The 22,656-nt window shown below is 31.7% G+C and overlaps 1 protein-coding gene across 1 annotated transcript in view; it reads right to left on the minus strand.

Moving 5' to 3' along the window:
* Window positions 1-19,289, minus strand: part of LOC132734210 (complement C5-like) — a gene marked incomplete at its 3' end in the record, with an annotated part of 43,761 nt that extends 24,472 nt beyond the window's left edge. The window contains 17 exon segments of the mRNA XM_060720906.1: window positions 646-751; window positions 1,377-1,451; window positions 2,155-2,304; window positions 5,987-6,184; window positions 6,986-7,057; window positions 8,023-8,115; window positions 8,430-8,597; window positions 9,130-9,387; window positions 10,047-10,149; window positions 10,685-10,772; window positions 11,137-11,179; window positions 11,904-12,035; window positions 15,606-15,679; window positions 15,948-16,142; window positions 16,442-16,502; window positions 16,797-16,893; window positions 19,131-19,289. Of these exon segments, the coding sequence (XP_060576889.1) occupies window positions 646-751; window positions 1,377-1,451; window positions 2,155-2,304; window positions 5,987-6,184; window positions 6,986-7,057; window positions 8,023-8,115; window positions 8,430-8,597; window positions 9,130-9,387; window positions 10,047-10,149; window positions 10,685-10,772; window positions 11,137-11,179; window positions 11,904-12,035; window positions 15,606-15,679; window positions 15,948-16,142; window positions 16,442-16,502; window positions 16,797-16,893; window positions 19,131-19,186 (1,969 nt within the window).
* Between the last annotated feature and the right edge of the window lie 3,367 nt (window positions 19,290-22,656).

The following is a 22,656-nucleotide window of genomic DNA, read 5'->3' on the forward strand; positions in this document are numbered from 1 at the left end:
CAAAAATTAATATACAATCTGAGACAGAACTGAATTGTTACCTATACACAAAAATTAATTCACAATCTGAGACAGAACTTTATTGCTTCCTGTACACAAAAATTAATTCACAATCTGAGATAGAACTGTATTGTTACCTGTACACAAAAATTAATTCACAATCTGAGACAGAACTGTATTGCTTCCTGTACACAAAAATTAATACACAATCTGAGACAGAACTGTATTGCTTCCTGTACACAAAAATTAATTCACAATGTCAAAGAGAACTATATTTTTTCTGTACACAAAAAGCAATACACAATCTGAAACAGAACTAAATAATTTCATGTACATTGTTATATGACACCTATTTTATTGTTTGCCATACACAAAAATCAATACATAAACTTGAAAAAGAACTATTTTGTTTAATGTACACACCAATCAATACTCTATCTAAAATAAAAGTAAATTGTCGAGTAAATCTTGAAGGTATAATGAATATGTTTTTGAAAAGATTCGGACTCACGAGCATGAGGTCCATAAACATTTGTCTTAATATGTATCCTACCGGGTAGGATTTTATAAAAATACAGTGGGTGTAAAAAAAGTAAATAATCTTTGTATTTAATGTGTTCAATGTAAAGCCTAGCATTTACTTACAGTCGCCATCTCGTCGCTTCCTGGTATTTGCCTTGCAGCCGTCAGTGGTCCGTACTAAATCATTTTCATTTACGGCAGCGTTAGTTAACACTGTCAGGCCGGATTTCTGAGATACAATTATATTTAAAAAATATATATATCTATGTCTTAAAATAATCGTGACGTAAAAATATTGATATAGAGTATATATAGCGGATATACAAGTTTTTTCTATATAAATACGGGATTTATTTTCATCGAGTGGTATGAAAATGAATATTTCAGGAGTTGCAGTAGCAACGAGTGAAAAATTATAATTTTCATAACACAGGAAAGTACAAACAAGTCAAGGTGACGTCAAATAAATGAGCGCCATTTAGTGTTTTGAGCGTGATTTGGTGCTTTGTCGTTTATAATTTAAATAATAATTGATTAGATTGAACGCAAATAAACTTTGAATTTGGCTTGAATTTTGTAAGAAAATTTGACCAGTTTTAATACCAAATATAGATTATGTACTTTACGTTGAAATTTGAATGTTTTGAAAATATTTTATTTGCATCCTGTTCGCTTGAAAATAAATAAAATTTCACTACTACAAAGTCGTGTTCTCTATAACATGGACACGTGCTCTCTATAACATGGACAAGTGTCTTCTACAACATGAACACGTGTTCTCTATAACATGCGTTGCTCAGGCTCTGCTTTGTGAGCACAGACGAAAGAAAAACTCAACTGAATTATTTTCTGACCTTGAAAACATCAGCTCCCGATCTGCCACTACCTTCTCCGCAACCAAGATCATGTGACTGGAGAGTCTCAAACATCTGATAAAATAACAAAATAAAATCAGTCGTGTGACGCCAACAACTATTACAACTATAACACTTTATAGCCGTCCGGTTAGCTCAATAGATACTGAGTTGCACCATGAATCGGGCGACCCATGTTCGATTCCCAGAAAGTGCATGTTACGTTCATTGTAATATAATCATGAAATTCTTTCTACGGTCATTCACATTGTACCTCTGCTCTGGCACGTACAGAAGTTACCAGTTTTATGTGAAAGCGAGGGCAACCAGTACTGGTAAAATACTTAACAGCATGCCAAGGTACTATATGGCAGCTGAACTGTGCGCTGAAAACTAAATGTGGCTTACTGCCTTTATCCGGAGTGAAAACTACCAACACCAAAATCACTACAACCAAATTTTATTAATTTCATGTACGTACTAAAAATGACGCTTAAAGGGTTTTTAGCTATATAAACTGTATCTGCTAAAAACTATTCTTAGGATTTTGAAAAAAAACTTTTCCAAAAAGCCTGTATAAAGAATATGCTTCTTTATTGCCAAAAAGCGAAAGGTACATGCACATAGTTTATAATAATTGCTTAATGGTAAAAACCTTACTTAAATTGCTGAATAATATTTTCTACAATAACATTTTATTCTGTATACATATAATGTTCATGTGTATTAAATATCATTTTTAGATGTTATTCCATAGTTTTTCTTGTTAATCTCTTACTTTGTTCTTCCTGAGAACATTCTTATCATTCAGTAAAAGGAGAGCCTTGTCCATTATATTTAGACCCACGTGCATGAAAGGTGTTCCAGTTACAGTCAACATATCTTTGGTTCCCGGCGCTACCTCCTTCTTCATCGTTTCTAACTTCAGCTAAAAAGTTGAAATTAAACATCATATTGCACAAGTTTAACAATACATCAATATTAAACGATTACGGTCATTGATATATTCTAGTTTAAACATTCATCAGCAAACACTGATGCACATTCTTGTATGGTGTTACTAGAAGTGAAAAGAAACTTTACTAGTGATTTCAGAATAAATATGACAGTAACTTTTATAGAGAAACTTGAAACGGACTTGATAAAGACAACAGCAATCAACTCATGCATGTTCATACTTTATCTAACACATAAATAATTATAGACAATACTTGCCAGTGTTAGCATATATAACACCAAACCTGGCAGAATAATTAAATAATCGCACACACAAGTATACTGAAAATTTCTATGAACACACATGACCGCATAATTACATAAGCAGACACCTGTCAGGATAATCAGATAATCATACACATTCAGCGCTATTAGATAATCATAAACATGTCAGCATTAATAATCATACAACTCTCAGCACTATTAGATAATCATACAACTGTCTGCATTGTCAGATAATCATACATGTGGCAGCATTTTAAGATAAATATACAATTTATAGAATTATTACATAATCATAAACGGGTCAATATTATTAGATAATAATACACGTGTAAGAATTATAAAATAAACACTATTCATAGTCAATATTATTCCCTGCGGTCTTGAGACCGCAGGGTATTGGTACGCGTTTAACTTTTGAGGCATGGAGGAGCACGTGACCTGTTTTCGGTACATGGAGGAGCATGTGATCTGTAAACCGTACACGATTGGTTAATTGACCTGTTCGAAAACCTAGCTAAATACCGTTTGCCGGTTACGGATTTACATGTAGGGAATTAGTCCGAATTAAACCTAATTAAGAACAAAAAACTATTACGTGATATTTCTAATTTTCTATAATTATTTTACCGTTTAAGGTGGAAAAACTTGAATGAAAATTATCAATGTTTCTTTGATATCTATCTCAAATTTTACAAACAATACAGAAATTCTACAAAATTGAAATATTCGTAGTGGCATCTGCCATAATAAATAGAGATATTTTCTGCGTAAACTTGTGTGTTTACTTTATTAATTTTTGCTCGGAAGTATTCATATAATGGTAGTCCTATTTAATCATTTTTTTAAAAATAAATAATTGTTTATTTCCGACCTTCTCTGGTCTTCAATGGTCACCAGTTTCCAAAGACCTTCTATATTGACCGTTTATTCAATTGTCAACAAAATTCCTGATATAAACGTCGTTCCCCCCCAAATAATGTTGAAAATAGTTAAATGAAATAATTTTATATCATTAAAATGTTCACCGCAGGGAACCATTTTACTTGTTAGAAAATGGAACGCCTGTCAAAATAAATAGATAATCATAAACCTGTCAGCATAATGCGATAAACATACACATATGAGTATAATTAAATATGTATGCAACATGTGAGAATATTTCCATAATCATAGATCAAATAAGACAAACATACTTCTGTGATCATTATTATTTCATTATACAATACAATACAACGCAATACAATACAATACAATACAATACAATGCAGTATAATGCAATACAGTAATAGATTATCCAGCATTAAACATTTAACAAAGTATACATATACAAAGAGAACATGGTTCATAGAAAAGTACATGATTGTCAATAATGATTAATACATTTGTACTTAATTGATTATATTTACTGACCATTTAAATATAAATTAAATAAGCTACACAAGGTTTCTATTTAAACCTCCCACGCGTAAAATGCGAGTCAGGTGCGCGTATATGTTAAAGAGCATCAATACTGAAGACAGATTTAGTAGTAAACAAAAAAAAACTTCATTTCCTATATGGGATAGGTCCGCTTATGAGAGATTTGCAAATTTCTTTAAATATATTTCTTAAATACTTATAAGTTCATTATAACCAAATAATGTTCAACAAATGTACAAAATATTAAGAAAAATGTTTTTCTCCCACGGATATTTTCTCCATTTTTATGAAAATGGGCTTCTTAACCCACTGTAACACCCATTGGACAAGTTAAAACCAATGGGAGAATGTAAAAATCCAATGGAACTCCACACTTTGAATGCTTGTCCCGTGCTAATTGGTTGTGCTTTCTTTATATAAAGGGCCAATTATCGTCTATTTCCATCCACATTACTGTTTGATTTAACTGTTTTTTGTATTGAAACTATATTTAAAAGTGTACTTGAGTTTGCGGCGAATATTGCGGATTTGCAAATATATTTTAGAGAGGCTGTTAATACGAAACAAGAAGACCAATGGCCCTAGATCGCTCACCTGACCTATCGACTCCTAGATCATGTAGATATGATCAAAATAATTTTTCAGACCAATTTCAAGAATATTTGGATTAAAATACATGACTGTAGTAGTCACTAAAGTGTTTACAAGATTTTTTTATTTTTAGGCCCTGTGACCTAGTTTTTGTCCGAGTTGATCCCTGTTCGAACGCATCCGAGCAATCACATAGAGAAGCATCCTAAGAAAGTTTAATGATGATTGAGGCAAAAATGTGACCACTCTGGTGTTAACGGAAAAATGTAGACGGACGACGGGCATTCAACGATCCTAAAAGCACACCCTAAGCTAGCTCAGATGAGCTAAAATATCTAAATTTGTAGATTGTACATGCTGTATAAATTGTTATTTGCGCGACTTTAATTCGTATAGTATATGAATTTAGCTACATTACGAATAGTTTTATTCGAACGTGATGATAATAGAACCTGAAATTTCTTGATATTCGGCCAGTGACTGAAGTAAAGCTGAAATATTCTTTCTTTAAATTATGTTGAAAAGGACAAACTAGAAGAAAACGGTAGATCTAATCCTATTCGATTTGATTCATATTGCATAACCTACACAATCTATCTTCTCTTTAAATATTGTTATATCTCTCGGTTTCAAATTACGCTATGTGACGAAATTCTTAATCTAGTTAATGCTATTCGGTTTTTATTTTCGTAGATAATATTAAGGTATTTTCTCAAGCTCGAATTCATTTTTAGTTATCGCGTATGAATGAAGTCGATTTGAACTATCAATCTTCCTATACCATGTTTGCATGTATGAATCATAAATTATGTTCCTAATTTCATCAAATGGAATGTCGATTTCAAATTGGTGGTCCAAAATATAGCTAAAACCATGGTGTACAGGTATAGTCTGGGTTTAGTACGCCCTATTACTTCTTGCGAAAAGCCTAATCAAATCAGTGCAATGTTTAAGCATTAGGAATATCTGTAAAATTAGAGAATTTTGCGTTTAGTATTTTAACATAGTGATCTTCTGCGTAATTTCTAGGGGAAAACGCCCAGTTTACCATATTGTGCCGATAGGATGGTTGATCATTCGTCGTAAAAGTTTCGTGTGTATAACTTCTATATCCCTGGCCATATGGTGCCCCCAAATCTCAGATCCAAAGTGAAGGGCTGAACCAACCAACCAACGTATCAAATATGCAAAATTACTTTGGGAAAGTAAATTCTGTGTCACTGAACCAACAAACTAATTATAGACATGTTACAATAATTATTATCAATAGTTATTGATATTTTCAATACACTACTTTTTCATTATTTTTTTTTACTTGTTAATTACTTGATAATTAATTCTATAATTTATATACTGTGCCTTGATTTCAATTTACTTACACCTTTACCGCGGCATTTTTTGTCAACCTCAAACTTAATAGAATCTGCCACTAGCTCGTTTGTAGATGTATCAACATAAAAGACAAGTAGTCTTGCATCAGGTGAGACTAATTCTTGTAGATCCTTCGTTATCTCTACACTAGCTTGTTTTCCTGCATCTTTATATTGTGTATGAATTACTTTACCACGTGAAATAACCTGTAATATCAACAGCAGTCAATGATCTCATCATATCATCCTAATCATAATCATCATTTAAAAATCTACAACAATCATCATCATCATCATCATTAAAATCATTATTATCATCATTTAAAAATAAACAACAATCATCACCACCATCATCATCATTTAAAAATCTACAGCAATCATAATCATCATCATCGTCATCATCATCATCCTCATTTAAAAATCTACAACAATCACCATCATTATCATCATCATCATAATCATCATTCGTAAAAAAGCATGATCATACATGTGTTACTATTATTTTACACACCACCAACACCTCTTCAATCTCCACCACTACCACCATCCTCATTATTGAACCAATTATTGTCATCATCATAAACAGCATCATAATTTTTATTACAACACTCTTCATCATCATTAATATAACTACAATCATCATCATCATCATCAACAACAACAACAACACCACCAATAACGAGATCATTAATGAACTAATCCCACCACCATCAAAACCATAACGACCACCACCATAATCATATTAAACATCATCATCACCATCAACACTATCATCATCATCATCATCATCATCATCATCAATGCAATCATTGTAATCATCATCAAAACAAACATCTTCATTATCATCAAAACTATCATTATTACAATTTTCATTTATCATCATAATCGTAGTTAGTTATCAAATAACAAGACTATGTTCGCCATTCAAAAAATAATGTAGTAACCTAAGTATCAAAATTTGAGTCATGATTTTTCATGATATGTAGATAATGGTGAAATTTTACATACCACAAAAAGCATCCCGGTGTATTTATTCCCGTGTATGTTTGTAAAAGCCCGCATCAACATCACGTTCCTCTCCTGGGTAAATAAAAATATTACTTTCAAAGGCGTTCAAAATTTCTAATACAACGTGTACCCACTGATATAGCTGGTGAATATCTAGAAAGTATTTTTAAATTGAATTTTTAATAAGCGATTTATAATTAGGCATATTTGGCGTTCCATTTCCTAGAAAACGAAAGCCGAGTTATAGTGAATGCATACAACACATGCCCAGTAAATATAGCTCCTTTTAAAGACACAACAGCACAATTTAGTTCATATAACGCCCAAAAATGAGATTATATTTGCTAACCGCGAGTGTTTCAAACCTGGATCCAAACTACATAACCTTCTAGAGCTAAAAGATTCATAGGCTTCAGTTATTGGAACTCAATTTAGTCGTCTCTTACGATCACGCAGGGATAAACTGTTGCTGCAATTCTGATGCATCAACACTTAAATAGCAAGCCCTCAGCCACAAGGGGAATGAACATTACAACAAACCTACGAAAGTATCGAACAATTATTACAGCCCATTTATCTATTGTTTTATCGTGATAAGTCACTTATATTTTAACTTCTTATATCAAATAAACATGAAGGAAATTTCAAGTTGAGGCAAAGTAAACGTCGCTGGTGTCCTTTTTATTGTAGATAACACAAGTGGTAACTTCATGTCTAAATTAGTTTGGATGAGTCATATTAACACTTTCACAGGTCATATTGTAAAAATTGTCAGTTTTACTGGTAAAGGAAGACCCCAAGGCGCCAATTCGTACATTTTTTTTTTCATTTTTTGTCAGGCAAAAGCTGGTACCTGATCAGAACCGACGATGATCGGTAGGCTACCTGGTAAGTTCCACATCTGAAAGAAGATTCAAAATCTCTGACGGAAATTCACAGCGGTGAGCGCTGGAGCGGTGAGAGGCAAGTGGTACAAAGACTTTAAACCCTTGGACATGGACGCCCTAAGCTATAATTAAACATTTAAGAATACTCACTGTCTTCACACGCTCAACTTGGATTTGATTTTTTCCAGCATATGCAGTCACCTCAAACACGTCACTTTCGTATTGATTGTCAGCAGTAGATACCTGTATGTTTAGAAATATAGCACAACAGTTAACGGCAGATGAATATATACATAAGTTTTCTTACATTATCCATGCCCTTCTTCAATTAAGTCGCGAAAATATGTGAAATTTGCAGCTTTCAGACAGCACTTGCTTAACAAACGCGCAAAATCATAACACTGTTTAGTGAACTTTAAATAGCGGGTAAAATCTAGCAAAGTATTGGGCGTACTCCTTCAATCTAAATTACCTTTCACTGCTTGAAAAATCGTGATCTCTGTTTCATTTGCTTGACTTAAAGAAAAATGAAATTTTACAATCCTCCCGAAACTTACAGTAAAAGAGATTGTATTTTTGCCCTGTGCCGTTTGAAAGATACTCGTTGCCCGGCCGTTGTCGTTTGTTGTCACTTTCTGCTCTTTTTTGAATTGCCCATTTTCGCTCATTCTAACTAAAATGTCTTTGTCAGAAGTAGGTTTTCCGTTAACATACTGCAGTTCAACCTAAAAAAAATCAATTACAAAATTAATAAAATAATATCTTTTGCATCAAAAGAAAAAAATAGAATTGTTTACAGAACAGCCATACAATGTAATCTAATCTAATCCTTAGCTTAATATCTTTAATGCTGTGTAGTTGGGACAGTTTTTTGAAGTTTAAAGGTATTCAAATAAAAAATATAAAGAAGCTATCCACAATAAAGAGCCTGGTCAGACTACACGGAAGTGCTGACTGGATTGGGTCTAGTCTGGTGACACAGGCTTATTATAATTCTCGATTACATCAGGTTAAAGTTAAGGTTTTCAAATTTTGAAATAGAATATATACCAAAAGTGTAGAGAACACGCTCTTGGTTATGATTGGCTGATAAGATCCGCCGCAGTTGTCTTGGTCGCAGCTCCCTTTCCACTGCTGCTGCCAGGGCGGTCGGCGAGTCCATCATTTAAATTTCTGCTGAAAAACCTACGTCTTCAGAAAAAAGTTGAAGACACATTTACAATATTTATATCTTGTAACATTAACTAGTACATTTACCTTCAAATAATATTCGTAATCTGGACGGAAGTTCAGTTTTGATTTCGTGAACTTGAACACGTATGGATTCATTGTGAAGATGGTTCCGTCGTGACTTCGCGATTCCTCCTTTCCCGTAGCACTTTCATAAACCATTGCAATCACTTCTAGGCGTTTGTTGGAGGGAAAAGGTTTGCCTATTAGCAACGGGGAGTTCAGTATGTTATCAACTTCGATATTGAACTCTGTCACACTTCCATCAAACTGACTGATTTCAAGCTATAAAAAATAGAAAGCGAATTAATTCAACACTTAATAAGAGAAGTCATGTGTTTTCCATCAATTGGAAAACTTGTGATAATTTGTACTGCAAAATAAGACCGAGAACTTATAACCTATGCAAATTACCAAAAATAAGTAAAAATGTGCAAAAATAGCCCTTACTGCGTAAGTAACGTAGTAGTAATATGGTGATAAATTCTACAAAATCAGTAATAAATTGTACAGAGCATGTAAGTTTTTATTAAATCTTGAATTTTTCACTTTTCTTAAAATTATATTATTTTTTTCACAGGTTTGATTTTCTTAAAATATTTTGGTTCATCTGGAGGCATGCAACTTTAAAGTCTTCCCCTCCTTTGCCTCAGATATGCTATTATTTTTAATTCTCAACACTTTCTTTTCTTCTTGTTACAGGCACAAAAATACTCATTTGTCACAAAGATGATCAATCTTCTTTTTTTTGCTCCGTTAGCAATTGGAATTATTTTGTATCGAGGTCAAAATATTACATTGTACTTTGTTTATATACTGCTATCTTTACGACACACTATTGCACATTCAGGGCAACTTTTATCAGGGGGTCTTGTAAATGGATCGGTATGATATGCCTGTGTAATAAAATGTATAAAATGAATAACGAGAACGAATCAACATACCGTTTTTCTGTCGACATTTAGAATAAAGTCACTTTCTTTATTCTCCCCTTTCAATTTCAGCATAAGTCTTGCATTTCCCTGGACAGCCTTGCCGTAAACATATCTTTAAAGAAAAACAATTGCTTTTTTAAATGACATATCTTTTTTTGGGGGAAGTTGTTACAAATACCGCTATCAGCGAATTTCGAGCATTTCTGACGGAAGAACAATCGGCCTGTAAGCAAACTGGGTACCTTCCTCATATAATCTACAGCTCACATGATTGTGATGATAATGTAAATAATCTTATATTGTATATATGTAATGGTTTGGTACTATTGTCTGTCCATGAACTTTTGCCTGTTATGAATTAACAAAACTAGGTTAATAATAAATAAACCATTTTTGAAAAAGTAAGACAAAGTCCTTCTCGAGATTTTTCAGGAATGTTCTCTAAAGTGCCTACTTTTCTTGTAAACGCAAAGTTTGATGTCTCTATGGCAAGTTCCTGTTGTTTTGTACTAATACATCATATTCATGAACTTTAAGCTTCGTTCTTATTCGGAAAAAAATAACGTAAACTATTTCAACAAACTCAACGAACGCACCAATGACAAATTTTATATTTACAAAAATGAAAGAGTATATTGTATTCTTACTTGGCTTTAACAATGACAGTTATCGACTTTGTTGTTGGAAGGAGGAACTCAACGTCAACGTCAACGGTCACTCCGAACGTTGGAAGAACTGAAATCAATACAAATCTGTTTGCAAGAAATAGTTACCGATCTTTCAGGCAATAAGAATGCAGATTTTAGTACGAAGCCAATGTTAAGAAAGGCAACCTGTGTTATTTTTGCGCAGCCAATGAAAATGCAATTATTTAAGTACGTAACGAATAAAAAGAAGAAAGGTCCTGTGAAACAACAGAACAAAACAGCTAATGGTATATCGTGTAACATTATTTGAGAGTTCATTTTTACAATATTGGGCACAATTCTTAGCGGAAGTAAACGCTTTTTCTATATATTCATAATACATATGATAATACGCATGATGTAATAAAAAGAACAAATGTGAAAAATAAATTAAATAAAAACAGATTATTTACCATATTCCCGAACTTCAAAGAGGGCGTGTGACTCGGTCTCGAACTGAAAAGCAAACAAAACCAAGATGTCTATATCTCGCAAATATGGTATGCATTTAATGATTCATATAATACAATAACCCAATAACAACCACTCTGCCGAAATGACATTCAGCGTTCCAAAATTTCACCCTATAGCCTACCAACTATTAGGCCGCAATGTCAATCACTAGACCAAAATAAGAATTTCAACGTATACTAGGCCATAATGACAATTAATAGGTCATAAAGACAATTGCTAGGTCAAAATGAAAATCAATGGGCCAAAATGACAATAACTAGGCCGGAATGGCAAACATGAGGCCACAACGACAATCACTTTGTCAATATGACAAAGACTGAACCCAAATGAGTATCACTAGGCTTAAATAACAATCACTGGATTCAAATGACAATCACTAGCACGTGTACAAAGCAGGCCCTTATAATATACTGTCAACATTGAAGTATTTGCTAAATAAGTTTAACAAGTATATATATGTTTGATAATGATGTGCAATGACAATAAAAAGTAAACATTATATCTATTATCATTATCATACATATTATTTAACCTTTCTACCTGTATAAAATTTGACTAGCTTGTACGAATACTTTGATATTTGCACTTGTAAGATATCATTAATATCTAACCAGGTCACACAAATAATCTTAACAGTTACGACATTTGGTGAGTAAATGTTTTCTTAATTTTTGGGAAGCAATAAATATACATAAAGAAAGTTTACCTGTCCATCATAAAAGGCTCTTGCGGTCCAAATTCCCATATCAGGGTAAGGCGGAAGGTTGAAGTCATTTTGAAAGAATCCCGTTTCGCTCTCCTTAATCAACTTTCTTGCCATAGTTAAGTTTGAAGGACTCTGAAACGGTAAAAAGAGTTATTAAAATTAGCACATTCAAGGTAAATATTCTTATTGTTAACTTTTTTATTTTTGTTTTTTTTTTGTTTATAATAATCATTAAAACATAGACCTGGAAGTGTACTTGCACATTGTTCATCATTTTACATTGTGAGTTTTGTTGTTAAATGATTCTTGGCCTACTTTCACTTTGAACCCACATAACGAAAACAAACATGGCTAACAATGCAGAGTCACATTAAAATTGAGATGGATTTGAACAGAAACATATTATACAATATCAAATTAAATATAATAGTTAAACACATGTACATTTTGCATTAAAAATTTCCGTCAAAAGATAAATGAAATATATCTAATTTCAAATACACTTAGAACACATTATACAACACGTGACCCTTGTGCCAAAAATGCAAGTCAGAGTACTTTGTATTTGACATTCGTGGTTATGACACAGCACAGCAGTGAACTATGATTTCTTCTGGAAAATGTTCTGGAACAACAATCGAGAGCAATAACCATAGGAAATATGTGAAAATGCAGATTTGGTTTTAATGAATCTCTCTATTATGAAGAGTGTAGCGTATTAAGGGGATTCCGCATTGTCAGCCATTTTTGTTTTCGCTATATTGGTCCAAAGTGATTGTAGGCCAAAATTCATATAACAACAAAGCTCACACTGTAAAATGATAAAGAATTTGCAAATACACTTCCAGGTTTATGTTTTAAGGACGAATGTAAGCAAAAATATAAATGATCACAAAAAGATTATTTATCTTGAATGCTCTAAATTTCTGAAGATCAAGTACAATCTTTTTGATGCACATTTCATGAATGGCAAAATCCAGTTTCAAGTCTGTTTTAGTGCAGACAAATGCTTTTTTGCAACAAATACAAAAAACTTGCAAAACTCAATTCCAAATAAAGCAGTATCTCATGTCCTTCAAAGCACATGTCCTCCATTATTGTTTGTAAAAAAGTAGTGCAAGAAGGCAATCACCATTTATAGCCTTATGAACTACAATTAAAATGAAAATAGCATTCAAATTTTAAAAATTAATCTTTCTATTGTGTAATAGTAAAGTGTGTCTGTCTCTCATTAAACAAGAAATAGATAAAAGATGTTTATATCTCTGGTACTATTTTTACACATACCATGTTTTTGTCAAGGTCAGATAAACTACTTAACTTAAATTTAAGTTTTTGCAAGTTTATTATATTTGCTGCAAAAAATAGCATTTGTCTGCACTAAAACAGACTTTAAACCCATGAAATGTGCATAAAACTTTGTAAAAAAATGTACTTGGTTTTCAGAAAATTAGCACATTCAAGGTATATATTCTTATTGTTAACTTTTTTATTTTTGTTTACAATTACCCTTAAAACATTGACCTAGAAGTGAATTTGCAAATTTTTTATCATTTTGCATTGTGAGCGTTGAATTTTGGACTACTTTCACTTTGGTACCACTTAGCGAAAACAAAATGGCTGACAATGCAGTATCAACTTACGTTAGTTTATAAGTTTAAAGTATAAAGGGGCGAGTAATCAATATAAATTTAAGTAAAGGTAATGTTCTAGTTCTATCCCCTGGCCGATGGCTCAAGGAGAGCGAAAAACATAACATTAGAATGTTAATTCGGTATAATTATAAAAAGGTTGTTGGTTGACTCGCAGGCTAATACTGAATGTAAGCAACTATATTGAACGAAAATAACACCCTCGGCTTTTTGTTGGCCTTAACTGAAGAGGAAGAAAAAATATAACCTAAGAGGATAATAAATAAACAGCAAATAACCTTCTATAGGCTTTAAACAAAAAGGAAGAGAAAATAAAAAAGTATTCATGACGAAAGTACTCTCATACTTGAAAAACCCTTGAACAAAACATTTATGTGAAAGTACCTGACAACAAAACAGTTTAAGTGTCGGAAATTGCATCTTCATTTCATATCAGTCTATCATACTTTAAGTAAGAGGCCGTCACGGGATCTTCACAATTGAAAAAAAAAACGATGTCAACAACAAAAAATGTTGTATGTTACAGTGTCGACGTTCTTGTATAGTTTATTTACTTAAAAATTATTTAAGCGGTACTTCGTGATATGACTTTAGAACGCGTATTTGTATACGTGTATGTGAACATGCTCTCGTCTCATAATTATATACTTGTTCAGTTACCAATTGTCTATTTACAAGAATAGATCTGACTGCCCGACATTACAGTCAGCACTTAATTTACATGCGGGTCTAACTCTGTAAAAGTCATTCGCAGATTGCGCCTGTGCATATTACCGGTAAATATCGACTTATTTCGGGTAATATCTTAACATGCGAAGTCACTCTCTTATCTAGAGCCCGTAATGTAAAACCATTGAGAGGTTGATTTTTACATTTAAATGATATGCACTCAAGCTAAATAAAAGTTTTTAGTTGATACAGAATATATTTTAGTTCGATTGTGTAGGAAGCTATAAGCTTATGGTCACCCTTTCGAATCCGTTCCAAAAATCAACCAGTACTGAGTAATGAGTGTAAAGTTTCTTGCTCAAGGAAACAACGACTTGCCCCCGACGGGGTTTGAACATATGTGACTAAATAAATGTTTTTGTAATTGAAATGTGTAAACATATATATAACAATGTCATTTTACTGTGTTTAGGTTTGCTGAATGACTGTTAACAGATAAGATTGCTTTGATAAAACATTCAGTTATTATAAGGAGATTTATACTCAATATTTTTAAAATGTTCTCTTTGTTATTATGACGATACAGGTATTACGCCAATCTTTAAACCCAGTCAATATGGCCAGTAGATTGCGTAAACAATGCAAATCCTTGGTCAATTAATTGTAGGACAATTTTCTGTTGATTGTATAATTGAGGCATTTTGATAACGAGGTCAACAAAACTAACGATGAAGCATGATTGCACAATTGATGCATTTTGATATTGAGGTCAACACAACTAATGGTGAAGCATGATTGCACAATTGATGCATTTTGATATTGAGGTCAACAAAACTAATGGTGAAGCATGATTGCACAATTGATGCATTTTGATATTGAGGTCAACACAACTAATAGTAAAGCATGATTGCACAATTGATGCATTTTGATATTGAGGTCAACACAACTAACGGTGAACTATGATTTATAATTGATGCATTTTTTTATTGATATCAACCAACAGTGAACTACTTTAAATATATCAGGGCAAGATAGTTGCATTACTCAGAATACCTTTTATGCAAAATCTCTTGTTATATGACACTGAGAGTACGGACCCCTAGCAGCTTATTGCATATACTACCATTACTTTGTAAGATAGTGAACGGTGGTGGAACATTCAACCAATTTGCAGAGGAGTACGTCGTCGTATGTTCTCAGTTGACCTTCTAACGCAGAAATACACGCATAAAATATCTATCGTAACGTAAGCATTATAACGAAAGCCGAATTATGTCGTCAATTCCGGTTTCTTGTTAAACTTATATAAACATGGACTTTTTCTTTCACAATCATTTCTACATCTAAATAAAGTCAAGTGTCATCACATGTTTATACTTACAATAATATCCATGCCTACTTGCCAACCCTTGACAGCTTTCAATGATTCATCAAGTGCTAGAGCTCTTATTTTGACTGAAATAGGAAAACACTTTGATTTTTTAACATGCAGATCTATGTGATACTTGAATTCGTTATGCGCAAAATGAATTCAGCCTTGAAAACTTTCCACTGAATAATTGCGACAAAACAAGGTAAAATGTTGATAAACTATATTCTTTTAAATGAAATATTAAGCAATAACCAATAGAACAAAATGCGTAGTTTCATTTTACGTATTTTCACTTGTCTTGCTGGAAACAAAACTTAAAAGGGAAATCTTTAAAAAATTAAACATATATACCCTTTTGCAGGGGTGTATAGATCGGTTTGTCCGTCTGTACGACCAGGTAACCTGAATGATAGCTCAAAATAATTTCTCTTGATCGTTTCGTTCCTTTCCATTCCGAACATATTTTGATTTTCCTCGGCTTTTTCTCAACCACAGAGGTAAATATATCGTTTTCCGTGACTTTAACAGTCGTATAAACTGGTGTTTCTAAAATTCAAATAACAAAATAACATATATTCACGGCAATTGTGTCATATTATCAAATTAAATACCCATTATTCATTCATATTTGCGGGTAATTAATTAAGTCATTCCGGGTAAAAAGATGAACCCTGGTACCCACTCTTTAATATATGTAATATTTATCGGACAGAATTAAAGAAGGTTCAAATGTAACTGGATATCATCTAGCTAATTTTTTCCCCATTACAGGAGTTACTGTTTTTATATAATAAAATAATAATAAATAATAAATTTCAAAAGTAAATTTCGATAAGTTTACTCGCCTTGGTCTTTAACGGTGACGCTTTTCTGCGAAAATTGTCTGCCCTCGTACTCTAGCCAAACCTGTTATGGATAAATGAAAAACAATGAAACGAAACAAAATGCAAACCTTTAATACCAATCACAATTACATATGTTTATAAAACTTTAAACTAAACCTGCAAAAAGGGGAGAAAGAAGACATGGTATGTGATTTTATAAGGTTATTATACATTACAATTGTGGAGTACAATACTTATACATGTATCTTATTAATGTAAAGAATAAAATATCATACATGTACAGTTATTTGAAAGAAGGTGTGATATAAATAATGATGTCATAATAGAATAACAAGACATGAAATAAATACATTACCTTTACAAGTGAATTCTTTTCTCCGAAAACACTGACAACAACTGTCTCATCTTGGTCAAATCTTAACACGTTTGGGGCTGTGACAAAGTAGTAACCACTGAAAATATATCATAGCTTAAGATAAGTATTTATTTGTTATCAAAAAAACAAAAACAAAAAACAAAAAACACATGTCAATGTTTGTGGCTTACTGTTTTATTATTCAAATAAACGGTAAGGATCCGTCAAATGATTGGGGGGGGGGAATTGTTTAATTGCCTCTTTTGACATTTAACAATTGGCTATTACATGTATTAATAATCTGAAGTTTGACGGAAAGGGCCGAAAATTTTAAATACAGATCTATTTATAAGCATCACGTTTGAAAAGCGATAGAGTGGAAAAAGATACAATAATAAATAAAGTAAAAAATAAAATTAGAAAAGTTGAAAAATGGAACCTACCGAATGTTTTCCAAGCTTAAACCGGTACAAACAAACCTTTACCGTGAATGAATGCATGCATGGATGAATAAATGAATGAATGAATTAATTAATTAGTTGATCAATTAATGAAAAGTTAATTAACCCGTTGTCCTTATTTGAAAAGTTTAAGTATATTTTTGTAACCCCGGTTTTTGGGAAAGCCCAAAATATTCTTACTTTTAAAATGGATACCGTCCAGAAACCGATCATCTCGACCCTTACTAAACTGGTCATATAAACACAGAGATCATGATCACAGACGCTTGGGGTCAGATTCTACCCCTAACGTGATATGCCCTTGTAAACTCTCTTTCAAAAATATTTTAATATTTTTACAAAAATGGGACATCTGTTATAACGATAAAACTTGTTTTCAAACAATTTTTACACACATGGAAAAAAAATACCTGATACATGTACCATCAAAGTCTCAATAAAGTATTTTATAAATATTGAAATATTTTTTTAGAATGTTTACAAGGTCGTATCACGTTGGGTGGCAGGGTCTGACCCCCAAGCGTCTGTGGCTATGCACTGTTCGGAATAATGCAGGTTCAAGGGGCATACTGGTTGCTTGCCTCGTATATAATATATAACCATCTTTCTAATGTTTCGAAAAACATATAAAATGGCTTGTATACCAATTATTAATCGGTAAAAAATCGGATGCTTAGGAAAAACAACAACAACAGAAAAAACACAACAAGGACAAACAACAACAACAATAATAATAATAATAATAATAATAATAGGTAAAATAATAAAATAAATAGTAATAAAAAGTAATAATAAAAATAATACTCAAACTAATAATAATAATAATTTTAATAATAATAATAATAATAATAATAATAATAATAATAATAATAATAACAATGATAATAATTGTGATGATAATAATAATAATAATGAATATAATAGTGATGATGATAATAATAATAATAATGAATATAATAGTGATGATGATAATAATGATAATAATAATAATGATAATAATAATAATAATAATAATAATAATAATAATGATAATGATAATAATAATAATAAAAGATATCTGTAAGATTCCATTTTATTACATTTAAATACAAAAATAGGGGTATATAGACGCAGACATACTAAAGTACGGGTATCAAGTTTAATTTAAAAAAGAAATATTAGATGATGTTATTATTGTTGTTGTTGCTTATTTTTGTGTCCATTATCTAGGTTCTCAAAGGCCTATTACAACATGATAGGATAATTTTTTGGCTAATCTTGAAACAGATGTTAGAAACTTGATACTTCTAACAATTCCTTCGCATTATTAAATTTCTCTAATTTACTAAATGTTAACCTACTTTAAAGAAAAACGCACTTTTCTGAGATAAGAGGACCTGTTTGATATAACTCTCTTAAAACGGTTATATTTTCAAGCAACAGCAAACAAAAAAAAAAGAAAACAAAAAAATTAAAAACAACAACAAACAAAAGAAACAACAACAACAAACAACAAAAAACAACAAAACTATTCTATAACCGAATATTATTTGATTTGTTAAATAAAAAAATGATATTAAAGGCCCATTCGCTCCCTCCTTCCTAATGCAAAACTTTTATTTTAGTCTCCTGTTAAACTTTGAAGAAAAAAAAAACAAAACATAAATTAATAGGTCATTTATCTGAACCTTTTTTTTTGCTTCTGTTACATTCTGGCAGTTAGTACAGTAGGAATGATATAGTTTATTTTATATGGAAGGCATTTGCTACTTTTGTAACGAATTATTATATTACACGCTATTTTTGTCAAGTACCAAACATCAAACTTATAGTCAATCTCTTAAAACATCACTTAAACGACGTTATTGATATGCGAAAATGAAAAAAAATGTACCTGCTATGCACCCCCGAAACAACAATCCCTAATAAAAGAAATAAAAACAACATCATTTCGCCTCCACTGCTGGGCAACAAATGATTACTCTTGTAAAATATTCAGCATTTATCGTATGCAGCGTCCCGGATTTGAGCCAAATTTAGGACAAGTGCACTCTTTTCTGGGAAACCTTGCGCCGTAGTTTTGTTTAGGCCATTCATAACAATAATAGGTTCTACGGTAAATTGTTGATTGCTTTTCTTTTTTATAAAATCTAAAATTACTCTGAAGGGCGTGTTTTAAAGAAAATAACAATTCCAAATAAAAAATAAAAAATATCCTTAAATATTCCAAGTCTGTGTGTGCGCGTGCGTACGCGCGCGTGTGTATTTGTGTGTCTGTCTGTGTTTTCATTGTATAATAATTACAGATTGTAATTACAAATAATAGTTTGCTTAATTACACATTATTTTCAAATCTTGAATATAATATTTTCTAAATCATCAGTGACGAAATAGCAGATGAAAGTGCGTAGAGAATAAGAAATTGAAGCGTGTATAACATCTACAAATAACAAATGTGTAAACATGATATTTTTCACTGTTACTGAATATCAATTGTTTCTTAGGTAAATTTCAAGTTCAGTTAAATATTAATTCGGCATAAACATATGTACAATGTTCTTCGCCACAAGTATATGTTGAATTTAATATATAAATGTCTGTACTTGCACGAAAACTTCTCACACAGGTGCAATATTAAAGGAGAAGTAAATTTACATTGAAGGATAAATATCGTGCGCTCGCGTCGTTGTTACACCTTTTAAAGCAAAAACATGCCTCCAGATTCATGCTAATTTTGAAGATTCTTTTTTAAAAATATCAAAAAAATAAATAGAGAAATGTACACTGTACACATTGCAAATGGAACTAAAATCTACCAAAGTTACCAAAAATAGGTTAGGAAATAACCCAAACTGTGTCAGTCAAGCAGTAAAAAAAAACATAATGATAATTACAGCAAAATAAGATCTTAGCACAATATTTCCTTGAGACATTATGTCTCATATAGAGGCTAGCAGCTTTTACCTGTAATTAGGAATGCCATATAAATAGCTCAGTGCAATGGCGGCCCCAGTAGATTCAATTTCAAAGCAAAAATGACAAATGACATCATACTAGCACGTGCAAAGCATGTCAAAATCAATTTCTTAAAGATCCTGTATGTTTTTTTTGTTGTTGATTTTGTTACTGTGCGTAAACCACACTTGCAAAATATAATATATGTATCAAACATCGAAGAATATGTAAAATGTGTACTGCAAATATTTGTGCAAACTATATTTAATCAATAAATTACATGCATTCATTTCTTATTGGAAAATTTGGCTTAGAAGTTATAGAAAATTGATTTCTAATTACCTCCCTTTATTTACTTGAAATGTTAAATAGGGTTATATCTTTATAAATAATGCTGATTGGAACTTACAACATTGACAAATCTGAATTTGAGCATCATATTTAAGAAAAAAAACATGAAAAAATTGCGTTACAGGATCTTTAATACGAAAAACAAATAACGAAAATTGAAATGATCGAATCAGACGTATTTTTATGCAATAATAGCCCTAAATTAAATGCACATATTTTTGTTTTGTCCTTGGATTACCCTTAGACTTATTCAGGGGTGTTGGGATAACTTTTGGTCCTACCCTTTTGTTGTATGAGCGTGGTATTGATGCTTAAGATAATGATGTTAGATTGTGTAAATTTATCATGTGCAGAATATAAAATAACATACAACTAAACTAATCTATAAGACCTATCATAAAACTCGCCAAGCTGGTTTACGCTTAAAATTCTTCTTTGTGCTTTTGCAAATTTTGATACTGTGAATTCACTTAAGTTCGCGGAAATGGAAAATAACAACACAAAAAGCCAGTCGGCACATTGGCATTTTGATTCTGATAATCGATAGAATACTAAATTTGACTGACTTCTTAATATTTTGAGCAAGGCATATATGAATAAAAAGAACGAATAATTGAACGAACAAATACATAATTGAATGAATGAATAAATCAATAAATTCTAGTGAATGATGAATTACTGGATGAATGACTAAATAAATGAATGAATGAATGAACAGAAAGCCAACAAACAAAACACAACAAAAACAACAAATAGATATTCAAATAAATCAATAAAAATGCAAAACATTATCGGCATAGTTTTCTTTTGACTTTTTATTTCTTTCTTATATAATTTATCTTCAAATTATACCGATTCCCTCACGGGAACCAATGTGTAGTTTCCCATGATCCTTGAACTATCAAATTTCAGTTTTCCAAGATGTTTACACAACTCTGCAAGATCATTAACGCGTTTTACTTTTATTTATAAACTTCTTCCAAGAAGTTCTGAAAACTCTTATCAATAGCTGATTTCTGCGGCCCAGTGAAAAATATCCTTCGTTTTCATTCGCCAGTAGTGAAGCAGGTCATTCACAGGTTGTCGGAGTGTTTACTGTTTTATTTGTTTACTTGATTCCGACTGCTGGCCTTAGCCTTAATATCCAATTTAGTAAAGAGGCAATATGTTTTCTGAAAGGGAAAGATTGATGTAAGCGACCATGTAAATTTTTGAAATATATACTTAGTTTCTAACTTTAAACCTTTATTAAGTTTATTGTTTCATACATCGTTTGCGATAGTATTTTCTTTTGTATTGCATATTTTATACTGAACACAACAATAAACTCCCTCTGTGTTTAAGCGGAGATATAGTGTTATCTAAAGAAATGCGCTCCATATGTTCGGGCAAACAATTATATGTCCGATTAAACAAAATTTTAACTCGATTTTTTTTTCGTTTTGCAGGAGAAATCGGCTGAACACGATTTTCACGTGTATGCACGGACCAGTAGATTAAAGTAAATTTCAAGAAACCTTTCTGTGAAATTTTATAGACGTTCATGTTTATATGAAAAAGAAATGATTTTTTCCCCAGTTTTCTATAATTTTGACATGCCTAAAATTCCGCAAAATATACGCGCACGTGCCGTTGGCATGCTTAATGTTGGTATTATGATGAATATTGGATGTTCTATTCCTGCTATTCGACACCTTATGCAACATTTTCAAGCAACTGGGCATCGAAGACGATCGACCACGTAGTCAACGTCCACACGCCAAGACGCATGCCCATCTAACTACTTTTGGATTAACCCTCAGCAATAATTTTTGTCACAGAAATTGCTTTAAAATACTCTTTCAATACATGTAAATCTTCTTTATATTTGTGTATAAATGCACTTAAATACTTGAAAAGAAACTGTGCATTTTAATTTGAACCATATGTTTTACCAAGACATTATACAATAAATTGTTCTATATAGTATTTAAACAACAACATCATAAACAACAACAACAACAACAACAACAACAACAACATAAACAACAACAACAAAAAACAATATCAACAACAAAAACAAGAAAAAAGAAAAAACATTTGTATTGTAGTTGTGTTATACATGTACATAATTT

The sequence above is a fragment of the Ruditapes philippinarum genome, unplaced genomic scaffold (assembly GCF_026571515.1).
Source record: "Ruditapes philippinarum isolate M1 unplaced genomic scaffold, ASM2657151v2 ctg2565_1_1_1_1, whole genome shotgun sequence".
NCBI lineage: Eukaryota > Metazoa > Mollusca > Bivalvia > Venerida > Veneridae > Ruditapes > Ruditapes philippinarum.